The sequence below is a fragment of the Eptatretus burgeri genome, chromosome 7, assembly GCF_056783735.1.
Source record: "Eptatretus burgeri isolate ZD-2024b chromosome 7, Ebu_testis_v1, whole genome shotgun sequence".
Taxonomy (NCBI): domain Eukaryota; kingdom Metazoa; phylum Chordata; class Myxini; order Myxiniformes; family Myxinidae; genus Eptatretus; species Eptatretus burgeri.
In genome coordinates, this window is record NC_140967.1 from 29,797,658 (window position 1) to 29,820,157 (window position 22,500).

Sequence of the window (22,500 nt, forward strand, 5' to 3'; positions counted from 1 at the left end):
TCTTCAGGTCCTTGGTGCTTCCAGTCTTGCTCTATGGATGTGAGACTTGGACTCTGACCAGGGATCTGAGACTGAGACTTCATTCCTTTGGTACCAGGACTCTTCGGAGAAGCCTTGGCTATCGCTGTTCGGACTTTGTGTCCAACAAGCGGTTGCTGAGAGAGACTCAAATGAGATTTGTTACCTGCATAGTCTGTGAGCGTCAGCTACGGCTGTGGCTCACAACCACATGGACATGTGGCTCGTTTTCCTGACGCTGATCCTGCTCACCAGATTCTCTCGGTGAGGGAGTTTCATGAGTAGAGGAGGCCAATGGTCTGACCACGTGCCTCGTGGTTGCAGCAGGTTGATTGGCATTTCAAGGAGATGGGGATGGGCCTGGCATCTGCCTGGGGGATGGCCAGACGGAGGCCCCTGGAGTACCGGCGGAAAGTTGACGCAGCGACGCACTGCACTGGTGCATGCTCCCATACCCGACCTGAACTAAAGCATTAGTTAATCACAATGGGAACCAACGTGCCGAACTTAAGGGCAAGACAATTGTCCGTGGAGCTGAAATAGGAAAACTACCGGAGTATGGCACGTGGCTGAATTCATGTCCAGGAAGATTATAATGTCGGGCAACCAGCTTGGGAAGGCCTTGACTGTTGGTTCTTACTTTGAGGAAGTGTTCAGGGAAGCAATCACCCAGTTTTCGCCTGGTTTAGCCGATGTATATCTCCTTGAAGAGAGTGCATGTGTTTCTGTAGTTGACATTCACAGAAGTGTAGTTGAAGCATTCCAGGACTTTAATACAGTACTGCTTTTAGGTCCTGAGCTTCAAGTGGTTAACTTGATGAAATAAATGACAGGTGTTACAGTGGCTCCGTGAACATCGCAACATTCCTGTTGGGAGGTCAGAGGGAAATTTCACAAAGTTCTATCCCGCTTGAAAGGAATTAGAGGCGGTAGTGAGAAGATCGAGGCGGTTTCAGGATCGTTCGGTAAAAGTTGTTAAACAGTCAGATTTTACTCCCACTCCACATCAATCGCTTGCATGGCGTGACAGCAATCGTGCCGGTGATGCCAATTCAGAGTAAAATGCAGGCAAATACAGTTGTAAGCCGACCATATCGGACGTGCAAAAATAATATATGTCCTGATGTGAAACATACAGACCTTTTCCATATCGATTTTAAAATGCATTCACAAGATTTCCTGCATTTAAATCTCAGTTGTTCAGAATTAAATTTCAAAACACCAAATTTGCCTCATTATTGATGATTCAGAAGCAAACTAGAGGGGGAGCACCCGGGAGAGTGCAAAACCTCCGCCGCCAATACTGCTGGGTCACTCAAGTGAACCTTATATCTTATTCATTAAATATGATGTCAACAGTGCTGACAGTTATAGTTCTTTTCTCCAACATTTGGGGGGGGGGGTTGGAAATCACTTAAAACATGTAGAAATGCAAAAAAATGAAATCGAAATTTTGTTGAAAAAAAGTTGCAAATTTTTTTTTCTCTAACAATTATTTGGGGGGGGGGTTTGGAAATCACTTAAAACATGTAAAAATGCAAAATAAAAAAATTCTCTAACTATTTTTTTTTTTGGTGGGGGGGGGGGACCAAGTCCAAAATTTAATGGCATGATCCTTGGACCATACCTAAACCCCCCACCAAGTTTCGTCGAAATCCGTCGAGGAGTTTTTCCGTAATACTGTTCACAAACAAACAAACAAACAGAAAGGGGTGAAAACAGTAACCTCCATCCATCTTCGAAGATGGCGGAGGTTAATAACTCCACAAAACCGTCCTACTGACTTGTAAAAATATGAAAATAAAAAGTTTAATAGTTACCACCATAAAAGAAAACAAAGCATTGATGTTTTGGGCTTTACTCCTTGTCGGAGCAAAATAAGGTGATGGGGAAACAGGAAGGAATAGATAAGGAACCACAAATATGTATACTACTTCGAGCTGTTTCCAATAACCCTCTTTTGCTCCGCCGAAGAGTAAAGCTCGAAACATCAGTGCTTTTCCTTTTAAAGCAGAAAGTTTTAACCTTTTTATTGTTGTATTTTTATTATTTGGCCACTAACACAGATTGCTAGTTATGTGCTGTCATTAGCAACTATCTCTACTATTAACTTGTACTCCAGGGAGTATTCATTGTACATAAAGCTCTTGTACAGATTGTAGGAAAATATGGATTGACTTCTGTTGTTGTATCTTAGCTTTCCAACCTACCCACCATAAATCTCACCCCAAATCCTTCATAGTGAGCTAAAATAAGATTTTTTGATAACACAGCGAGCTAAAAATGCATGGCCTCCCCTTTCTCACGAATCCATTCTCGATCACTGAAGAAAAACACAACTTAAAAGCTCCTGTAAACACACACGCACTTCTGGGCAAAAAACCATCTAAATAATGAAACCACTCAATTGTTGTCACTTGGGAATACCCCACCACAGAAACAAAAATGACTTGGGAATGCCTCACCTGGTGGATTAAACATACCAATTACTCAAAATGAAAGCTTCTTTTTATAGTTTTAATGTTTGTTGTCCAAGGTTATATAAATAATGGATTTAATAAACAGGATGTTGAGAGCATGGGAGATGTAGCTATTGAATGTAATCAACTTCAAAATCTTCAAAAGAAAGATGAGCAATGCTCACAGTCACTGTGTGTTCTATGCTGTCCTGCAGTATTTACCATATTCATTCACACAGCCTGCGTCATGCATATTGGGTCAGCAGGACTCAATCTTATCGCTCTATATGACGTCCCAGCTGAAGGCACTCCTTGGCAGCCATTGTACGAAAAGAATTGAACTTTTGATTAGGAATCGCTCTTTGTTAGTAGCATTGATGGGATTTTGTATAACGCAAAATTGCTTTGGTACAGCTACAGTTTCAAAATGTTCCAATTTTGAAAAATATTTGTCATATGACCTTTATATTTGTTTCAGCATCTCATGCGTATTTCTGTAGCCGTCTTTCCAAGTGTAACACAAATTTAATTATCCACATTTTTCTTCTTTACATGAATGAACACATAATGCCAGATCATTCACAAGAACCAACCGATATTAATTATGACAGTCAACATCTTCCCTGTCCATTAAAAAAAACACCGGCCTGAAGTGAGACGCGCAGAATTACTGCTCCATCAGCGTGTCTTCAATAGTTTGAATTGTTTGGCCTTCCCATCCATACCTGTTCAAGCTTCTCCAGATGCTTTGGATCACTGTATCAAAATGTCTTATTTTAGCTCACTGGTTTAGTTTTCATTTCAGCTATTTCACAAGAGATTTGACCTCCTACTGACTCAATACAAGTACAATGTCCTTACCGCCAAGCCAAATGTTATTCATAGCTGTGTTGCTGGACATTTGACTTGCTTTCACTATGATCTGGCACCATCCTTTCTTCACCAAACTCTGTTCCATTAGATTTCACGTTTCGTTTTACTTTTGTTTTGCTGATTTCCTCTTTGTGGGGCAACTTCGCATAACAATTGTGTATTTTGTGAGGAAAGCACCAAATTTGGCACACTAGTAGCCTAACATATTATGAACAGATTTGGAGATTGGACCATCTCAAAATTTTTTATGCCAGTGGAAAATGGCTAATCTGTTCATAATATGTTCGGCTACTAGTGTGCCAAATTTGGTGCTTTCCTCACAAAATGCACAAATGTTATGCTATATTTAGCTAAGTTGCCCCACTATCTCAACTTACAATCAATTGTTTATTATCAATGACTATTCCCCCTCTTCCTTCACCATGTTTCCAGGTGTTCTAGACATATCAATATCCTGGTTTAACTACTTTTTCTTATCTATCTTCTGCCAAGTGTTGTGTCCTCACAGCAGTGCAACCAACACTCTCATCAAAATTGCTGGATTTTTTTTTTTCTGAGAACTCAACCATTTGGTCATTGTTGTTAGTTATTACCTCCACCACCGAGGGTGGATGGAGGTTATGTTTTCACCCCTGTCTGTCTTTTGTTTGTTTGTGAACAAAATATCTCAAAAAGTTGAAGACGGATTCAGACGAAATTTGGTGGGCAGGTTGGGGACGTAACAAGGAAGAATTTATTTGATTTTGGTGAAGATCCAAATCCGGATCTGAGAATTTTAAAAGTCATTCTTCACCATTGAGTGATAGGGCCAAAACGATAACACAATATCTGAAAAAGTTATGGACCGATTCGGACGAAACTTGGTGGATGAGTTAGTTCGGTGATAAGAACAAGTCGATAAAATTTTAGTTCAGGTCCGGATCCAGATCTGGCCTATTAATGGGATACAAAATCTAAACTCGTCAGTCTGGCGGGAGGTATGCACTCTACCAAGTGCCCTTCTTGTTTGTTATTGTTGTTGCTGCTGCTGTAATCCTCATTCCTGTATTTCCATTTTCCTTACCTCTATAACACCCTGCCCTAATTATTGTATCACCTCAATCGCTACAAAACGTTAAAACTATCTGTCGCAATCATCTGCTGTGTAAGTACACCTAGCTATCCTTGGTTATCCTCTCTGTTTGACTGTCCTCTTCCACTCATTTTATTTTAATCCCATATCCTTTTCACATAACCCCATCCTCACAGCTCCATTTGAGCCTTATTTTCTAGTTTAACAAAAATGACTGTATTATGGCTGTAGTGTCATGATGCATGATTCCCTATTGCATCTTACCACAATAACGTACACCACGTGAACTTTAACAGGTGATAATGTTCAAAACAAGCTCAAAAATGTAATAAGATCAGGGAATCATGTTATCAATATGAACCCATCAATATGTCCAAGGAATTGTCTAAGTCCAAGACTGACATTAAATTTTGTTAAATTTTTACTCCTATAACTCATCAGTCATTGTTATGTTTTTCTCAACTATTTTTGGCCAGACTTAGTGATTAACAATCAAACTTTTGCTTTAAAAGCTATCATATGTTTTTGTGATGTTAGCATCTTATAAAGTGAAAGCGACACAAAATACTGCTCCATGAGTAACTTACAAGTAACGTGTGTCGACGAGTGTCAACGATCGCATAACGTGCCAACAACTTATGGCCAGCGTATACGGAACGTGTGAGTCATACGCTGGCATACGTCGGAAAATTTTGAGCATGCTTAAAATTTGTCGACGAGCTCGGCATACTACGACGTATGCCAGCGTGCTTCAGCATGCTCTTAATGTATATAAAACTTACCCATAATGTATTCGACGTGTGTCAGCGTTTGAAACAAATTTTTCATACGTCGGCATACGCTTGCTAAATCGTCAAGGTATAACAGCGGCCTTTACTTCGATTAAACCCATTTGCTGCTTAAATGAAAAACTTGTGCCCACTGTTCTTTCCCGACATCTTGCTGAAGTTGGAACACACTATTTAAAAATTAACATGTATGCAAGGCCAATGTAGAGTCATTTAGGTGAATTAGTTAGGTAATCTCTTATCAGGTCAGATCAGGTATGGGAGCATGAGACGGAGCAGCGCGTCACAGTGTCCACTTTCCACCGGTACTCCAGGGACCTTCGTCTGGCCATCCCCCAGGCAGATGCTTAGCCCATCCCCATCTCCTTGAGATGCTTATCAACCTGTTGCAACCACAAGGTATGTGGTCAGCCCATTGGCCTCCTCCACTCACAAGGCTCCCTCACTGAGAGAATTTGCTGATCAGGATCAGCGTCAGGAAAACGAACCACATGTCCATACAGCTGCAGCTGATACTCACAGACTATGCAGGTAACAAATCTCATTTGAGTCTCTCTCAGCAACCGCTTGTTGGATACAAAGTCCGACCAGCAATAGCCAAGGATTCTCCGAAGAGACCTGGTACCAAAGGAATTAAGTCTCTGTCTCAGATCCCTCATCAGAGTCCAAGTCTCACATCCGTAGAGCAAGACTGGAAGCAACAAGGACCCAAAGACTCGGACTTTAATCATCCTGCACAGGTACCGACAGCGCCACATCCCATGATCGAGTGAATCGATGACTCCTCAGGCCCGACCCAGTCGTCTATTGACCTCTGGCTCACAGCCAGCAGAGATATGAATATCACTGTCAAGGTAAATTAATCTCTCCATGACCTCAACATCCTCACCACAAACAGGTACAGACAAAACAGCAGCATCCAAGATGTTATTGAAAACCTGTTTCCCAGTTTTGACCCAGGAAACTCGTAATCCCAACAGCTCTGATTCCTCTTTCAGCACCTCAAAGGCCCCCAAAATGATATCCAGAGTCTCCGCAAAGATGACTGCATCGTGTACGAAATCAAGGTCAGACATATTGACATTCGCAAACGATGCACCGCAGCTTGATGTCTCCGACATCCTCCCCAAAATCCAGTCCCTACAAGCGCTGAAAAGTGTGGGCGCCAGTACCCACCCCTGAAAAATGCCAGTAACAACTGGAAATAAGTCAGAGATGGTACCACCACAGGTCACAGCACTCTCAGTGCCAGAGTATAGTTCGGTCATCAGATTGATCAGTTTTGGTGGCACCCCACGAAGACCAAGAATCCTCCAGAGGGCATCCCGATTCACTGAATCAAATGCTTTGCAGAGATCAACATAGGCTGCAAGCAGCCCCTGCCGAAACTCTCATTTGCGTTCGTTGAGACCCGAATGGCAAGGATACGGTCAATCGTTGATCTCTTTGGCATAAAGTCTGACTGCTCTGGGTACTGGTGGTCAAGCAGATGGTGGCGAACCCTATCAATAATTGGTTGAGCAAAGACCTTGCCCAGCACTGAGAGCAGCGTCACCCCTCGGTAGTTGTTGCAGACCTGGTAATCACCATTCCCTTTCCAGAGATGGACAACAAGGCCCCTCTTCCAGTCAGTTGGGATGATATGTCTGTTCCAGGTAGAGCAAAGTACTGCATGCAACAATGCGAGTACAGCATTTGCAACAGCCTTGGGAAGTTCAGCATAGATGCCACAGATCCCTGGAGCTTTACCCCGTTTCAACCGGTTCACTGCAGCCTGTTTTTCCACAAATGAAGGTGGATCATAGCTAATTGAAGGGTTATCAATTAGCATAGTAACAACCCTGACATCAAACTCAACAGCTGGTGGATCAGTCTGGTGCAGCCTCTCAAAGGAACCAGCCTAGCAGGTCTTCACTTTGGACTCCTCTGTCAAGAGTCCCCCACCCTCAGCTCTAACTGCAGTACACTGAGGGACAGCCTTGGAGGAACGCAATGTGCGAATTCCCCTGTAAGCCGGATGAGAATCACCTGACCACAGGTGATGCTCAACCTCCTCAAAGATTCCTTGCAAATCGGCCTCCTTGTCCACCCTCTGTACATGTACAGTTTTACGCCTCAACTCCTTGAACAGCTCAGCTCTGCCATTAAGCCTGGCCCTGTGACTGGTCAATGGTATCCAGTGTTTCCTGAGAGTCAAAATTTTTCTTCACCCTCCAGTGAGTTCCAAGACATTCACCGGTAACATCAAGGATGGTGGTCTTGAAGGCACTCCACATCTCTTCAGGATTCCCCAAAGTACCCAGACCCCCCACATCGCCACTCAACGTGTTTGCAAACTCCTCAGCTACCCTTTCATCATTGAGCTTGCCAACATCCAGCCTAGGCTGGGATGGTGCCATTCTCCCAGATTTAACCTGCAACTTCAGAGTTACTACAACAAGCTTGTGGTAGGTATTGAGGAACTGAGCACTCCCGTATGCCCCGCAGTTCTGGATCATCCTCCTGTGGCCATCAACAAGTACATGGTCAATCTCCTTTGCCACACTACCACCATTGGAATACCAAGTCCAGCAATGAGCCTGTGGGCACTGAAACCATGAACCAGCCACCCTAATTCCACGGCTTCTTGCAAAGTCAAGGAACTTAGTGCTATACCAGTTCACAGTTCCAGACCCATGGGAACCAACACATGTCTCATATCAGTTCCAGTCGATGCATTGAAATCCCCCAAGATTAGAAGTGTCTCGCCCAGGGCACTGATCAACCACAGACTCGAGCGTGGCGTAGAATGCATCCTTCACGGTGAAATCACTCACCTCAGTCGGAGCATATACAGTTACCATGGAAATGACACCCAAGGAGTGACGAATCCTCAGTCTCATAATATGCTGGTTGTCTGGTATGACCTCAATTATCATTGGAGTCAGCTTATTGGACACAGCTACAGCAACCTATCCAGGTCAGGTCAGTCAGCTTGTCCAGGTCAGGTCAGTCAGGTTTCTGGTAACATGTAACCCAGTGCTACCTGCTGCATGGTCGGGTAGTCGGTGACTAAACGGACTACCCTGACTGGCTCGACAGTGGGGAGGGTGACCGTGACACCCTGCAGGACTAAAAACAATACCTACTAAAGGGCGGATGAGCTCCTTCCGGGAGCCAACGGCCATCCCGTAAGGAGATGGTGTCTCCAAAAAAACACCCATCCGGTTAGACCGTTTTTTTTAGGTAGTAGGTTGTAGAGAGCAACCGCTCAGGGTGGTAGTCTACCGTTCTGACTTAGGAACGTTAAACTAGTGCCCGGAACCATCTTACACTCTCCATGTCAGGATTGCTGGTCTTACTTTCTGTCTCACTCAAACTATAACTACCGGCTGGCTTAAATATCTCATTCTTGTAAACAAACATCACACACTTTCCTTACTCACTCAATCTCACTCCTCACTTTACATTCACTCTTTTATTTCTCTTTATTTAAAGCCTGGCCTCAATGAGCATTATTTAGTCCGTGACTGGAGCCTTCAACATTTAAAAAAACTAAAAAAAAAACTCCTTGGGCATGGTAATCATCAGAGCAACCAGACGAATAGTAGGTGTAATCACCCACCATGATCTCACCACTACCCGGTCTTTGAACCTCACAGAGTGCTGCAATAACGATGTTTAAATGCTTGAGCTCAGATGATAACAGAGACAGGTGATCATCCTCTCTTTGGGATTGGACATTCCAGGAACCCACCCAAAAGGACTGCCTCAGGGTAACCGAAGGAGACTACCGTCTGGTGGACGACACCTCAGCACCACCCAGACACACTACGGCCATTTGACCCAGGAAAGTTACCCCGTGATTTTCCTCCAATCACCAAAGAGTGGGGTCCCGAAGACTTTTCCCCAATCCCGTCATTCGGTGAGCTGCCCTGTGGAAGGCAGCTGCACAGGAGATACTCCCACGGAGGGAGGCGGTTTAGTCGTCAACAACCTGACCATGAAACAGGTTAGTACAGGTTTACATCATACCTGTACCAAGTCACAGATCTAATCTGGCCTGACTTGACAAAACTTCTTATATTGCACACTTAACAAAATAAATCTTTAAAAGGCATTGGACAATATCTTAGGTGCGCACAAATAATTGGCTGTTTTGGCACACGCAGCAAATTGGCTCTTGATCTCCCTTTGGATATTGCTATCGAGACGGGCAATTAGCTGTGGACGTACAACGATGTTTTTGGCACTGTTTTAGGATTAGGCGTGTGTTAGCAAGATGCTCGCTGAGTGTCTTTCCTAAATTCAGCCCACATGTGTTCATTTTATGTTGGGTGCAAACACTGGAAAAAAATTTTGTGTAATTTAAGTTAACAGTTTGTTGGCTGTTTGACCGAATTCTCACTTCAGACACCAACATTTAATGGTCCAAAAAAGAATTTTTTTTTTTCAAACAGATGTTCATTTTCAAAACTTACATGCTATTTCATGAACAACAAAAAGATCAACCTCCATCTTCAGGGTGGCCATAAAGTTTGGAAACATAGGGTGGTGAGGTAATGGTTGGATGATAATTTCCCTAACTGGATTGGATGACGTGGCCTTATGGAATGGGCTACTTGCCAGATCTGAACCCCCTTGATTACTTCTTCTGGGGTGTGCTGAAGGCTTAGATTTATTCAGTGAAAATCAGAGACATGAATCATCTGAGGCAACATATCATGGATGCATGTGCAGGGATTGATGGAAATGCTGCATCAATGCACTGCATTCATTACAATTTTGCACAGCGCATTGAACTGTGCATTTCTAATGAGGCTACAGCACATTGAACATGTCATGTATTGTAATGTAATGTCAATAAAGCATTTATAATGCATATTTGCCTATGTTTCCAGACTTTATGGCCATCCTATACATTATATGCTATCAATTTAGGACAGGTGGATATACTTGATTCAATACATCCACATAAATAAATTTCAAAATGTAAACGACACATCACAAACCTGGTGTTGGCGCAGTGGTTAGGGCAGCGGCTTGGGATCCAAAAGGTCCTGAGTTCAAGCCCCGTTGGACCACTGAATTAATACACCAGGGGGTTGACTCAGCCTGTCATCCTTCCGAGGTCGGCGAAATGAGTACCAGTATACTGGGCCAGTGTATACCCCGGTTAAAATAGGTGGACCATATCCTGTGTCGTAAGAGGCGACCAGGGTTGTGTCAGGAAGGGCATCCGGCGTAAAACATGTGCCAAATCACTATGCGGATCATACGGATGATCCGCTGTGGCGACCCCTAACAGGAGCAGCCGAAAGAAGGTGAAGAAGAAGAAGAAGAAGAAGAAGAAGAAACGACACATCAAGCAACAACTCCAACTGTTTTCCTTCCTGAGCCTCCCCCTCTCGGATAGGGGAGGCTAATACCTGTTGTAGGGTTTGTTTCTACAATTAGTACCTCCAGTTTTTAATGGTACCTCAGAGTTTATAAGACCCTCAAAACCACTATTTAGGTATTTTCTTTTCTGCCAATGTCCGAGTTGAATCTATTACTTTTTCAGAATGAAATTTTGCATCAATAATGGGAATAAAAATCTCACGAATGGGTGAGGGGGGGGGGGTGACATCATTTTTTTGACCTTGACCTAATTTTGAAGGTCATGATCTAATTATAGACAATTTAACATTTTCAACATAACTTGACTAAAGCATATCCGATCAGAATGAAATTGCCCTCACTAAATAGCCTCAGGAATGGTGCATTTACACATATTTTACATCATACCCCTCCGAGTTAAAGGTCAAGGTCAAATGGCAGTCTGAAAAAAAAACTTGGTTCTTTTTTTGTCATCACTCAATTTTGCCAATGTGGAATCTCAAAGACCATTTGGCCTTCCAATATGTTCTTGTATCATAATAGTGGACCTGTACTGAAGTTGTGCACCTGACATTTGTTTTATGTCCTTGACCTACTCTTTTCAGATTGTGACCTAATTAGCAAAAAATACATTTTTGATCATAACTTGAAGAATAATTTTCCTCCCATTTTCACAATGTTATGTTTTTTGGTTAGATTGTAGATGGGGAGACATAATCTTAATTTAAAATCTATCCCTAAATGTTGAAGGTCAAGATCATGCCGGTCGGAAAAGAATATGGCCATCATGGGATGGCCAATCCGGGGTTGCTTACCTTTGGCGATCGCTTTGTGATCGCAGATATCTATTTTCTTTTATTTTTTACTTTACAATACGAAACACTTTGATATCATTACTTAAGTGCTTATCAATGCAGTGGATCCTGTCTTGAGTGACCATGCAATGAGACCACCTATTGTTTCCAACCACCTACCACCTACTTAATGCACGGTTGTATTTTTCCTTTTATAACCACTTGAAATGAGTGAGGACCTGTTGAGCATAACCAGCCATGAAGTCTGGTCAATTTAATGACCAGTGGCAAAAAAATTGGGAACTTTCATGACCACAGGTTTTGTAAAACCACTTGCCTGGTAGTTTGGGACAAGTACTATGAATTGATGCCAGACAACTATTATCAAAGACACATCTGCCTGGCAGATTAAGACTTGCTTTGTTGCCTTGCTTTGTTGAAAGTCCCCTTTAAGGTAGTGCCGAATGATACTAGTTTTGTAACATAAAATAATGTTTCGTTATCCAAAAACCTGCCTGTATGGGATCACAAGAGCCAATTTGGCAAAGAAAATATGCTGATTCGTTTTGGTGATTTGGGTGGAATGCCAGAAAAGATGGGTAAATGGAGGATATTTTGCAGAAGTATGCAAAATAAACATAGAAATGGACAATAGGGTACATGAAATTACACCATTAGAGCAATTAGTATTGATACTAATTTTGTAAAATAAAATTGTTTTAGTATGTCCATTTGGGTCATGGAAGTTGCAAAATCAATCAACATGAATCAGACCTTACAGTATACTGAATTAATTAATATACAGTATTTTGTTGTCTCATCACTTGGTGTGTGTGCCAATAAGTGCACTGCAGATTTTAAAACATTTTGTGGCCATCTGACATCAATTAATAAATGAATAATGAACATCAACGCAGGAGGAGGCAATTAGGCCGATCAAGCCGGTGGAATGATTGCCAATCTATGGTTGTTGTCCATGCTCCATCCTTTTTAAATGCTGAGCATCAAGCAAGGAAGCAACATGTACCATTTTTAAAGTCGTTAGTATGACTCAGCCAGGGTTCGATCCACTGACCTCCCAGACTCAAAGCAGATACTCGAAGCATTATGATCCCAAGTCTAGTTAATATAGTGCTTTATAAAATTTATATTCACCCCATCATTGTCATGCATGCAAAGGGTAGGGAGATATGTCACAACAAAGCAAATGGTGTCTAGAGAGTGTCCCTCTAATGAAAGAGCACCTGCTGTAAAAGACTGCCTTGGGCATGGCACTAGGGGCAGTTTCTCCAAACAGGATCCACTCTATTATACAAAAGCAAAAATAAATTCACATTTCAAAACTTTTTATCTTCCAATGATAGTTTATCCAGGAAGTAGGTGAGCTATCACCGGCACCCTGGCTAATTTCCAAATTCCTGCACTGACTACTACTAAGAATGCAAAGGCAAACCACCTCGTGTAATCCTTGCCGTGGGGTTGCTTTTGCAGCACGCAACCTGCCTTCTGGAAGAACTCTAGAAATACCAGGTAACAGGTAATTTTCCTGTTGGTCTGACTGACTTCAAATTGTGCTTTTGTGTGTTGTGAGTTGTGCAGGTCATCATGGACAACCTCAACCCAATCTGGAAGGCATTCAAAGTGTCGATACAATCTCTCTGTTGCTGTGATTATGAACGACAGCTGAAGGTATAACCATTCCATACTGTTATAGTCAAAGATAAATAATTGGCAAGATGTGTTTAATTTTGTTGTCATGGATGTACAGTATATTTCACCTGTTGTCCTTATTGTATTCGTTATTTCTAAATTATGTTTCTATTACAGTGGTTATTGCTGGCATTATAGTTATTGGAATGGAAAAATGGCTTTTCCCTCTGTCTTTAAATATGTTAAATTCAATCTAATATTCGTTGTTTGCATGAATGATCGATGTGAAACTCATTTACATAAACGTCTAAATTGAATTAATTTTGTGTTTGCTGATTATAAGCCCCAACCAGCATTGGCCTGGTTGGGGCTTACATTCGGGTCCTGTCCGAACCATCCATCTGTCCCTATGTGCGTTTGTCCATAGCCTCTACTTATAAATGACTGGACATATTTTTCATATTCGGCACATGTATGCAATAAGGCACATCGTATTCTGGACATGAGGCACGTCAAATGATTCTGGGATCGGAGCCAATTTGGAATTATTACTATTCAATGAGTTTTTTTTTTGATGGGAGAGAATAGCACAAGCTTGCACATGCTATTGGGAAACATTATTTATTATTTTACACTTTACTATATCCACCAGCAACACGCAACTTTTGAATTATTTATTTATTATACTTTGCTGTTATTCTCAATTGATCTTAAAGACATACTGTTGTTGATTTTAAATCAAACTAAGTGGTTCTTTTTCTGGAATGTGTTACAAGCCATCTCCATGTACAAATCAAACTGTTTCTTCACATAAGGAGCCCAAAACTATACATTATTCGGTCAAATTTTTGCTGACATAGGTTTTTAAAATTACATCATCTCTACGATCAGATCTATTTTGCAGTGATTCTTCTTTCGAAGCTCATTTTAAAAAAATTGGTTTCACTTACAATTCAGTGTTCTTTATCAGGTCACATGGGGTGGTCTATAAAATTGAAAATTAAAATATCTTTCCATTATTGGCCATAGAACAACCTACAATGAAGAGAAATATGGGGTTGTAGCTCTAATCGGTGGAGCTTGTGCAACTCTGTGTGTGTGTGTGTGTGTGTATCTATATATATATATATATATATATATATATATATATATATATATAAATATATATATATATATATATATAAATATATATATATAAATATATAAATATATATATATATATATATATATATAAATATATAAATATATAAATATATATATATATATATATATATATATAAATATATAAATATATAAATATATAAATATATATATATATATACAGTCAAAGCTCGTTACTATGCCACCTCGCTTCTATGCCACTCTCGCTATTATACCACTTTTGCTCGGTCCCGACAAAATTCAATACAAAATAAATTTACTATGCCACCCCCTACTCTCGCTACCATGCCACTACTGTGTGACTGTTAAAAGGCACGAGTCGTGAAAAAGTCTGTATTGCGCAGTGCTCGATTATCACACTCACGTCCAAAGGCGAAGCGACGAACTATAGTCCAGCTGCGCACAACATAACTCAATACATACACGCATAGTCAGACTGTGTCAAAACACGCGATTCTTCTCCCCGATGCCAGCCACAACAAGCCAATCACAACACGCACAACGAGACACAAAAAAGCGCGAGCACACACACACAGACACGCAGGCACATGTACAACAGTGACATCATTTTTTTTTCAAATTCAGCCCATAATGTCAGCTCAGAAACGCAAGCGAACCGACTTTATGCTGAAGGAGAAGAAGGATATCATCGATGCCGCGAAGAAGGAGCCGAATCAGTCCAAGTTGGCCAGGGAGATCAGCAAGAAATGGGACGTCGAAGTTAAGAGAACCACCGTGAAGGGCATTCTCAGCAAGAAGGATGCAATCGAGGCTGCAATCAAAGCTGGATTTCCATCGAAGCGCATGAAGTTGACACAGGCTCACGACCCGAAGCTTGATGCGGGAGTGCTCATGTGGCTGAAGCAATCAAGAGGACAGAATGTGCCTGTCAGCGGCGATCTGATCAAGGAGAAGGCGATGAAACTGGCCGAGCTGATGCACATCCCAGACTTCATGGCGAGCAACGGTTGGTTGGGCAATTTCAAGAAGCGCCACGGCATCACGTTCAAGACAGTGCAGGGCGAAGCTGGAGCGGTGGATTCGCAATCCCTTCTTGAGTGGCAACAACAGGTTCTCCGGCCCTTACTCGGGCAGTTCTCCGCAGACGACGTCTTCAACCTGGACGAGACTGGACTCTTCTGGCAGCTGCTTCCGAACAAGACCATGGCTTTCAGGGGAGAGCGGTGTACTGGAGGAAAGAAAAGCAAGCAAAGGATCACTCTTCTGGTTGGGGCAAACATGAGTGGCAGCGAGAAGTTCCCTCTTCTGGTGATTGGCAATTCCAAGAAACCCCGTGCCTTCAAGAACAAAGAGATCCCGGTCAAGTACAAGGCGAACTCGAAGGCGTGGATGACGGCGGAGCTTTTCGAGGAGATGTTGTGTGCGTGGGACGGACGACTCGGCCAGCAGGGACGCAGAGTGCTGGTCTGTCTCGATAACTTCTCTGGCCACCCTCCCGAGCTCGAGCTGAACAACATCCAACTGGTCTTCTTCCCACCCAACACGACAGCCAATTCGCAACCAATGGATCAGGGAATCTTAGAGAACCTCAAGCGCCACTACAAGAAGCTCCTGCTATGCCACCGGCTTGAGGCCATAGACGAGGGAAAGGAGTTCAAGTTCACGTTGCTCGACGCTCTACACGTCGCCCGGCGTGCTTGGGAGCAGGTCGGCAAGTCGACGATCAGGAACTGTTTCGCGAAGGCCAAGTTCATCGAAGAGGAGATCCAAACTGAGCCACAGGATGCGGAGCTGCCCGACACCTGGGAAGCTCTGCCTGCCGAGGAAAAGATGCACGAGAACGAGGAGATCGAGCTGTCTGACTTTCTCGAAGCCGACGAGCGCCTCGTGACTGGCGGGTATTTCACGCTGGAGGAGATTGCGGAGGAGATTCTGTGCAGTGAGGAGCCGGTGGAAAGCGAAGATGACGAGGTAACTGTCGAGGAGGAAATCGTGCCGTTCGAGGAAGCCCAGCGCGCTTGTAGCACCGTCCGGAAGTTCATGCAGCAGAGAAGCCCGGTGCCCGGTGATGATGCAAGCGTGCGATCGGCTTGACAACGAGATGCACGAGATCCGCCGAAAGAAGATGCGCCAGCCGACGATTCTTGAAAGCTTTGTGTGTCGTGAATTTCTCGCCATGCCATATGTTAGTGTGTGAACTCTGTTAGTGTGTGTATGTTCACCGTTCGCTTAGCTTATACAACAGTCGTGCCTTTTACTTGCTGGAATAAATTTTGTCTAAAGATTAACTACAGATGGGTAACTTGAGAAAATAAGGCCGTTTTTACAAAATCTCATTACTATGCCACTCTCGCCACTATGCCACTTTTGCTCGGTCCCGACGGGTGGCATAGTAACGAGCTTTGACTGTATATATATATATATATATATATATATATATATATATATATATATATAAATATATATATATATATATATATATATATATATATAAATATATATATATATATAAATATATATATATATATATATATATATATATATATATATATATATATATATATATATATATATATATATATATATATATATATACAGTAGACTGAGCGTAAGTCGTCACCATCGGCACCGAGAAAAAAGTGACGACTTAGAAATGTGACGACTTACGCATATGCGAACATTCATGATGACTGTGGGGTGAAAGATGAAGTCGCGCGTGGCCTGGACACGTACGTGTGAGAGCCGGCTATTGTACCAAAAGGAAAACACAATCCTCGGGGCATAGGTGGGGGTTCATTGGTGAGTTGCAAAGTGATCAAGCAAAGATGGAATTCATGAATCAGTTTATCAAAAGTAAAGATAATGAACAACTGTAAGACAACTCATATATCATCGGTGATGGTATGGTGACAAATTACATGACACACAGTCATCGTGGTGATGATTACCATTCAATGCCTATGTGTAAGTGAGTGCGGTAATGTACAAAACAAGCCAATATAAAACCATGATCGGACTTCAACACGAAGCTCGACCGATCCTTTACTCCTTCGCGAAGTAATCCGTTACGTTTGACTGCCTCAAACTCTTGGGCATCTGGTGCATGAGAAAGGACTCAAACCGGTCATTGTATTCCATCATGTTGGCTGGGCAATCCTCCACCGAAGGACAGTATCGGCCGAATATTTGGCCGAATCGGCCGAATCGGCTGAAACCGAATATTTGGCTGAGCCAACATTTGCCGAAACCAGATGATGAGCGCGTCATCGACATCTACAAAGGACACACATTTCACGCGTTTCACACTTACCACCGGCCTCGCGATCTTCTCCACTTGTCCAAATATCTTGCCCTTATTCTTCAAGATATTGTTCAATGTCTGCCGTTTGATGTCCAACTTCTCAGCTGTGGCTGTTTTCTTCATCAGTGGGTTTGTCTCACAAAACTGGATAATGTCGTATTTTTATTGGTAGGTTTTAGTTGTAAGCTTACGCTTAGTCGCCATTGTCCTGCCTGCAGTGCGATCAACATGTGTACACAGTTATAAATAGCCCATCACTGGCGGTGTAAACCAATGAGCGAGCATCACGATTCCATGAAATCGGGCTTCTCACGAGTCAGCAGTTCCATGTGACGAGTTAGGAGTGGTAATTTACTTGAGTTTCCATTACGCGGGAACGGACAACATCTGACGACTTAGAGGAAGTGACGACTTAGAGATGACGACTTAGAGAGGGATGACCCTTTATTCAAAGGGATTTAACATGAGATAAATTCGGGACTTTTTGACGCTGCCGACTGAGGCAAAGTGACGAGTTACACGCTGCCGACTTACGCCTAGTCTACTGTGTGTGTGTGTGTGTGTGTGTGTATATATATATATATATATATATATATATATATATATATATATATATATATATGTATATGCATATGTATATGTATATGTATATGTATATGCATATGCATATGCATATGCATATGCATATATATATATATATATATATATATATATATATATATATATATATATATATATATATATATATATATATATATATATATATATATATATATATATATATATATAGAGAGAGAGAGACGGCTGTATGTTCATCTGTTCACGGTTGATGCTGATTGGCTGTGTGAGGCGAGGTGCAATGTGATTGGCTCCTTGCAAGATTGAATAATGTATCGTATAGGCTTTTAAAAAAACTGATATTTGAAATCTGATTCTATATTTGAGGATTGCAACTCATTTCCTGAATAATTATGTTGAAATCTAGAGTTAAATTGGAAAAAAAATATTAATATAGAGTGATGTTTTTTTCTGATCTGATATAATTAAATAACATGCTCATGGGATGTGAGGAAAAATGGCTCCAAAATTCATTTTTTCACTATTTTAAAGGTAATTATTGCATGTTTCATTTTCTTTTACACCGCCAAGGGACACCAGTGGAGATCTTTTTAGGTTTGGATTTGACATTTATTATATGTACATTTTTAACATATAAATACAACATATGGAATCACAGTTTGTTTATTAACCTCCGCCATCGAAGATGGATGGAGGTTACTGTTTTCACCCCTGTCTGTTTGTTTGTTTGTGAACAGTATTACGGAAAAACTCCATGACGGATTTCGACGAAACTTGGTGGGGGGATTAGGTATGGTCCAAGGATCATACCATTAGATTTTGGAGTTGGTCCAAAGTCCAATATGGCCGCTATGGCGGCCATTTTGAAAAAATATTTGAATTTTTGTTTTTGCATTTCTACATGTTTTAAGTGATTTCCAACCCCCCCAAAAAATAAAATTGTTAGAGAAAAAAACCCAGAAAATTTTGCAACATTTTTTTCAACAAAATTTCGATTTTTTTTTTGCATTTCTACATGTTATAAGTGATTTCCAACAACAAAAAAACATGCCAAAATTATAATTGTGGCTGATTTTGGAACTTCAGGTGGATATACCCACGTAAAATCAATTTCTGTCTCAAGGAATCTAGTTATGATGAATGAATTGAGTATGTAAAAGTTAAAAGTAAAAGGGAAAGTTGTAAACTATAACTCTGTGAGCACTGTTGACGTCAAATTAAATGAATAGGATATCAGGTTCACTTGAGTGACCTAGCAGTATTGGCGGCGGAGGTTTTGCACTCTACCGAGTGCTCCCCCTCTAGTTAACAGTGCATTAAGACACAACCTCGGACAGGATGACCTTGAGGTACGCACACTCACCTCTAAGCTGTCTCGCCTGGGTTTGAATCCCGGCACAGTTATAAAATATCATCCCAGTGTTTCACAAACTGGGTGAATCATCAGTGTGTGTGCTGTCCCGACGATAATCATTCAACTGGACGTCCGGTCTTCTGACATTAGATTATGGATGTTAAACATCCCCATGGTGTCTTTAATGAAGAGTGGGTGAGCTATCGCCAGCACTGTGGGCAAATTACAAATTCCTGCCTGAACTACTGCTGGGAAGTGAATGGCAAACCACCCAGTATAAGCCTTACTTAGGAGTGGGGGAGAGAAGGGAGTGGGGGAGAGGGGGGATGAGGGGGGATGAGGGGAGGGAGAGAGAGGATTGGGAGTAGAGGAAGAAGTGTCCTTCTGTATCCATCCTGTCCACCCATTCTCCATTTTGTCCTTCAACTCCACTGTTGGTGTTTCTCCCTTACCCTTGCTGCTGTTCCTTTTGGCCTGTTGCATCATTATCCATTTAGTGTTCCAGCTCTTCCACAAGCCTTGACTATGTATACAAAAGAGTCACAGCTTGGCAACGATTGTACAGGATTCATGGACTGAATGGTGTCTTTCTGTGTTGAAGTTACTTGGAATGGAAGTCATCTATTATATTGTTGTAGAATACTGCCCGCCGGCATGCGAATGACCGCGTCTAACCAATAGCGGCCGCTTCGCCCACCGAACAGACAATCCAGTCGTGACTTTCTGGAACAATGCCAGAAACCAGTCACGGGTGGGTTTCTTAATCCCACCACGGCCCAGTCCGTATTCTACCCGCGCGAAATAGGGTCAATCGCCGAATATCGATATACCTAAGTACCCGCGCAGATAACCGACCGAGGGACCGTACCTCGGCGAAGGTCTGCTTGGACACGAACCGCTTAAGCGGTCCGTTCCGTTCTGGGATAACCGAGCGGGTATTATCGCCAGACCTCGCCGGACCCGATTCTAATTATCGGCTATTTAAAAACCAACTATATTCCGAGTGCAAGATGGGGCAGTTCAATGAGGGAATGGACGCAACGAACAGGTTTACATTCACACAAGGATATTTATTATAATGAAGCACCTATGCAATTAAACAAGGCAAAACACGTATGCACCTATACAAGCAACAAAAGCACGACAATAGAACTACAACCGTCTAGTTATTATGTACAGTCACTTGCACTTAACAGCAGTTCCTACTTATTAGACGGGCCCACAGACACACGTACGCACACACACACCCAAGAAATGGTGGCAGAGGCCTTTAATAACCAGCTCCAGCTCAGAGGACAGGTGAGCTGAAACCCAGAACCTATCTCGAACCTCTCCACCTCGTGTGATCTTCAAGTTGTTCGGACCCAGGCTCCAGCGAGAGCGAGCTGGATCCAATCGCCGAGATGCGATCCTTCCCGAGCTCCCGCGAATCCTCCCGTGCTTATAAAACACGTGCTGGTGAGACGAGGCGCCGATTCTTCCCGTCGATGCGTCGCTTCCCCGAGGAACCACCTCCCGCGCTTCTCAACACGTGCTGGTGAGACGAGGCGCTGATCCTTCCCGTCGATGCGTCGCTTCCCTGAGGAACCACCTCCACGAAGAGGTCGATGAGTCGCACCAAGCCGGGAACCAAAATGGAGAACAAAGAGCTCCACCAACCGAGAAGAAGAAGCCACCACTCGCAGCTCGAGCCGAGCGACCGGCTTAACTTCCTTCTAAGCAAAGCAGCTCGAAGCACAAAGCTCTCCTGAGCCAAACAGAAGCCAAAGCTCACTGAACCACCAAGGCAAGAAGCTTCCGAAGGCCTCAACCCTAACGCAAGCCAAACATGACCCGAAGGTCTCCTGAACGGCTACTCTCTGCCGAAGCAAAAAGCTTACTAACCAAGAACAAATAAAGGATCTCGTTCTTATCCTTCTCCGCCCTTCCCCCGATCCCAGCGTGACTGAAGCCCTTGTGCTCCATCCCCCTCCCCCCCGCTCAACCATGGGTGGGAGGGAGTTGTTGAGTCATGAGTCAAGGGACGGCAGGATTCTTCTTCCTCTTTGCAGAAGAGGGGGAGGGATGTCTCCATTGTTCGTTCCCTAACTATTAAATCGATCCGCAGCGCATCTAATCGTCTTCTGAACATATAAACAATGGAAGGTGAGCTATCTAGGGAACAAGCACTTATCGACATAGCTGACTAAAGGAACTTGTATGTTGTGTGCAATCGAATTCCCAAATTCGAAACAATATATTGTGAACCGTGGTGTCTGTCTGTACATTTGTCTGCCTCCCACTTACGGCGGCTGCTTCTCGTGCTGCATTTGAAATGTTGATACCAAATTTTATTTCACAACCAGAATATTTTCTCTGTTTTTCGACAAATCCAGCCTCCGCCACCTGATGTTTCACCACCATTTTGCAGTGGGTGGTATAAGTGGCTCAGAGCTTTAGTTCTGAGAGAAACCAAGAGTGCAACACAATTGACATTTTTTGAAGTCCATGAAATATTATTTAAATTGATCGATTAATTTAAACTTTTCCCATTACTGGGGATGGATACATGTGCGAGCTATTCCTGTCACTTGGGATATGTACTCTTCCGAGTATATGTGTATATTTTATATATATATGTATACTATCATCACACCATTTTAAAGCCTTTTTCCCTGAGCAGGGATCAGCTTTTTGGGGGCTACAATCATGGTACCCTTTATTGTAGCAATGTTTTTATGGCCAGTGGCAATGTTTTGTGTGTATATATATATATATATATATATATATATATATATATATGTATATATATATATGTATAATGTATATGTATGTGCATTAAGATTACAGAGCCGGATCCAAGCTGCACCCCGAGCAGAGAGCATCAGGATCCTGCCGGGCCGATTGCACAATTACGAAAGCAATAAGGTCTCCTAATTCCCGTTTGCAGCGTGACAAACCAATTATAGAAAGGACAAGGACGAGCTGGGACATTCAACAAGAGGGGACTTATTTTAAATAATGGGAAAAAACCGGGAAGGGAGACAAAGAGCAGATTACAACCGAATATTTTCCAATGTACAATAACGCAAGCACTTAACGATTCTACTTAGAGACAGGCCCACACTTAGACACACACCAAATGAAATGGAC

The 22,500-nt window shown here is 42.4% G+C and overlaps 2 protein-coding genes across 3 annotated transcripts in view; both read left to right on the forward strand.

The window, feature by feature from the left end:
• LOC147022917 (uncharacterized) overlaps positions 1-22,500 on the forward strand; it is a 395,784-nt gene that overhangs the window by 313,596 nt on the left and 59,688 nt on the right. The window lies entirely within an intron of this gene.
• Positions 1-22,500, forward strand: part of LOC147022920 (copine-4-like) — a 263,594-nt gene that overhangs the window by 98,692 nt on the left and 142,402 nt on the right. For both annotated transcript variants that reach the window (XM_085887892.1, XM_085887893.1), the window contains one exon: positions 12,962-13,051. In XM_085887892.1, the coding sequence (XP_085744018.1) occupies positions 12,962-13,051 (90 nt within the window). The remainder of the gene's footprint in view (positions 1-12,961; positions 13,052-22,500) is intronic.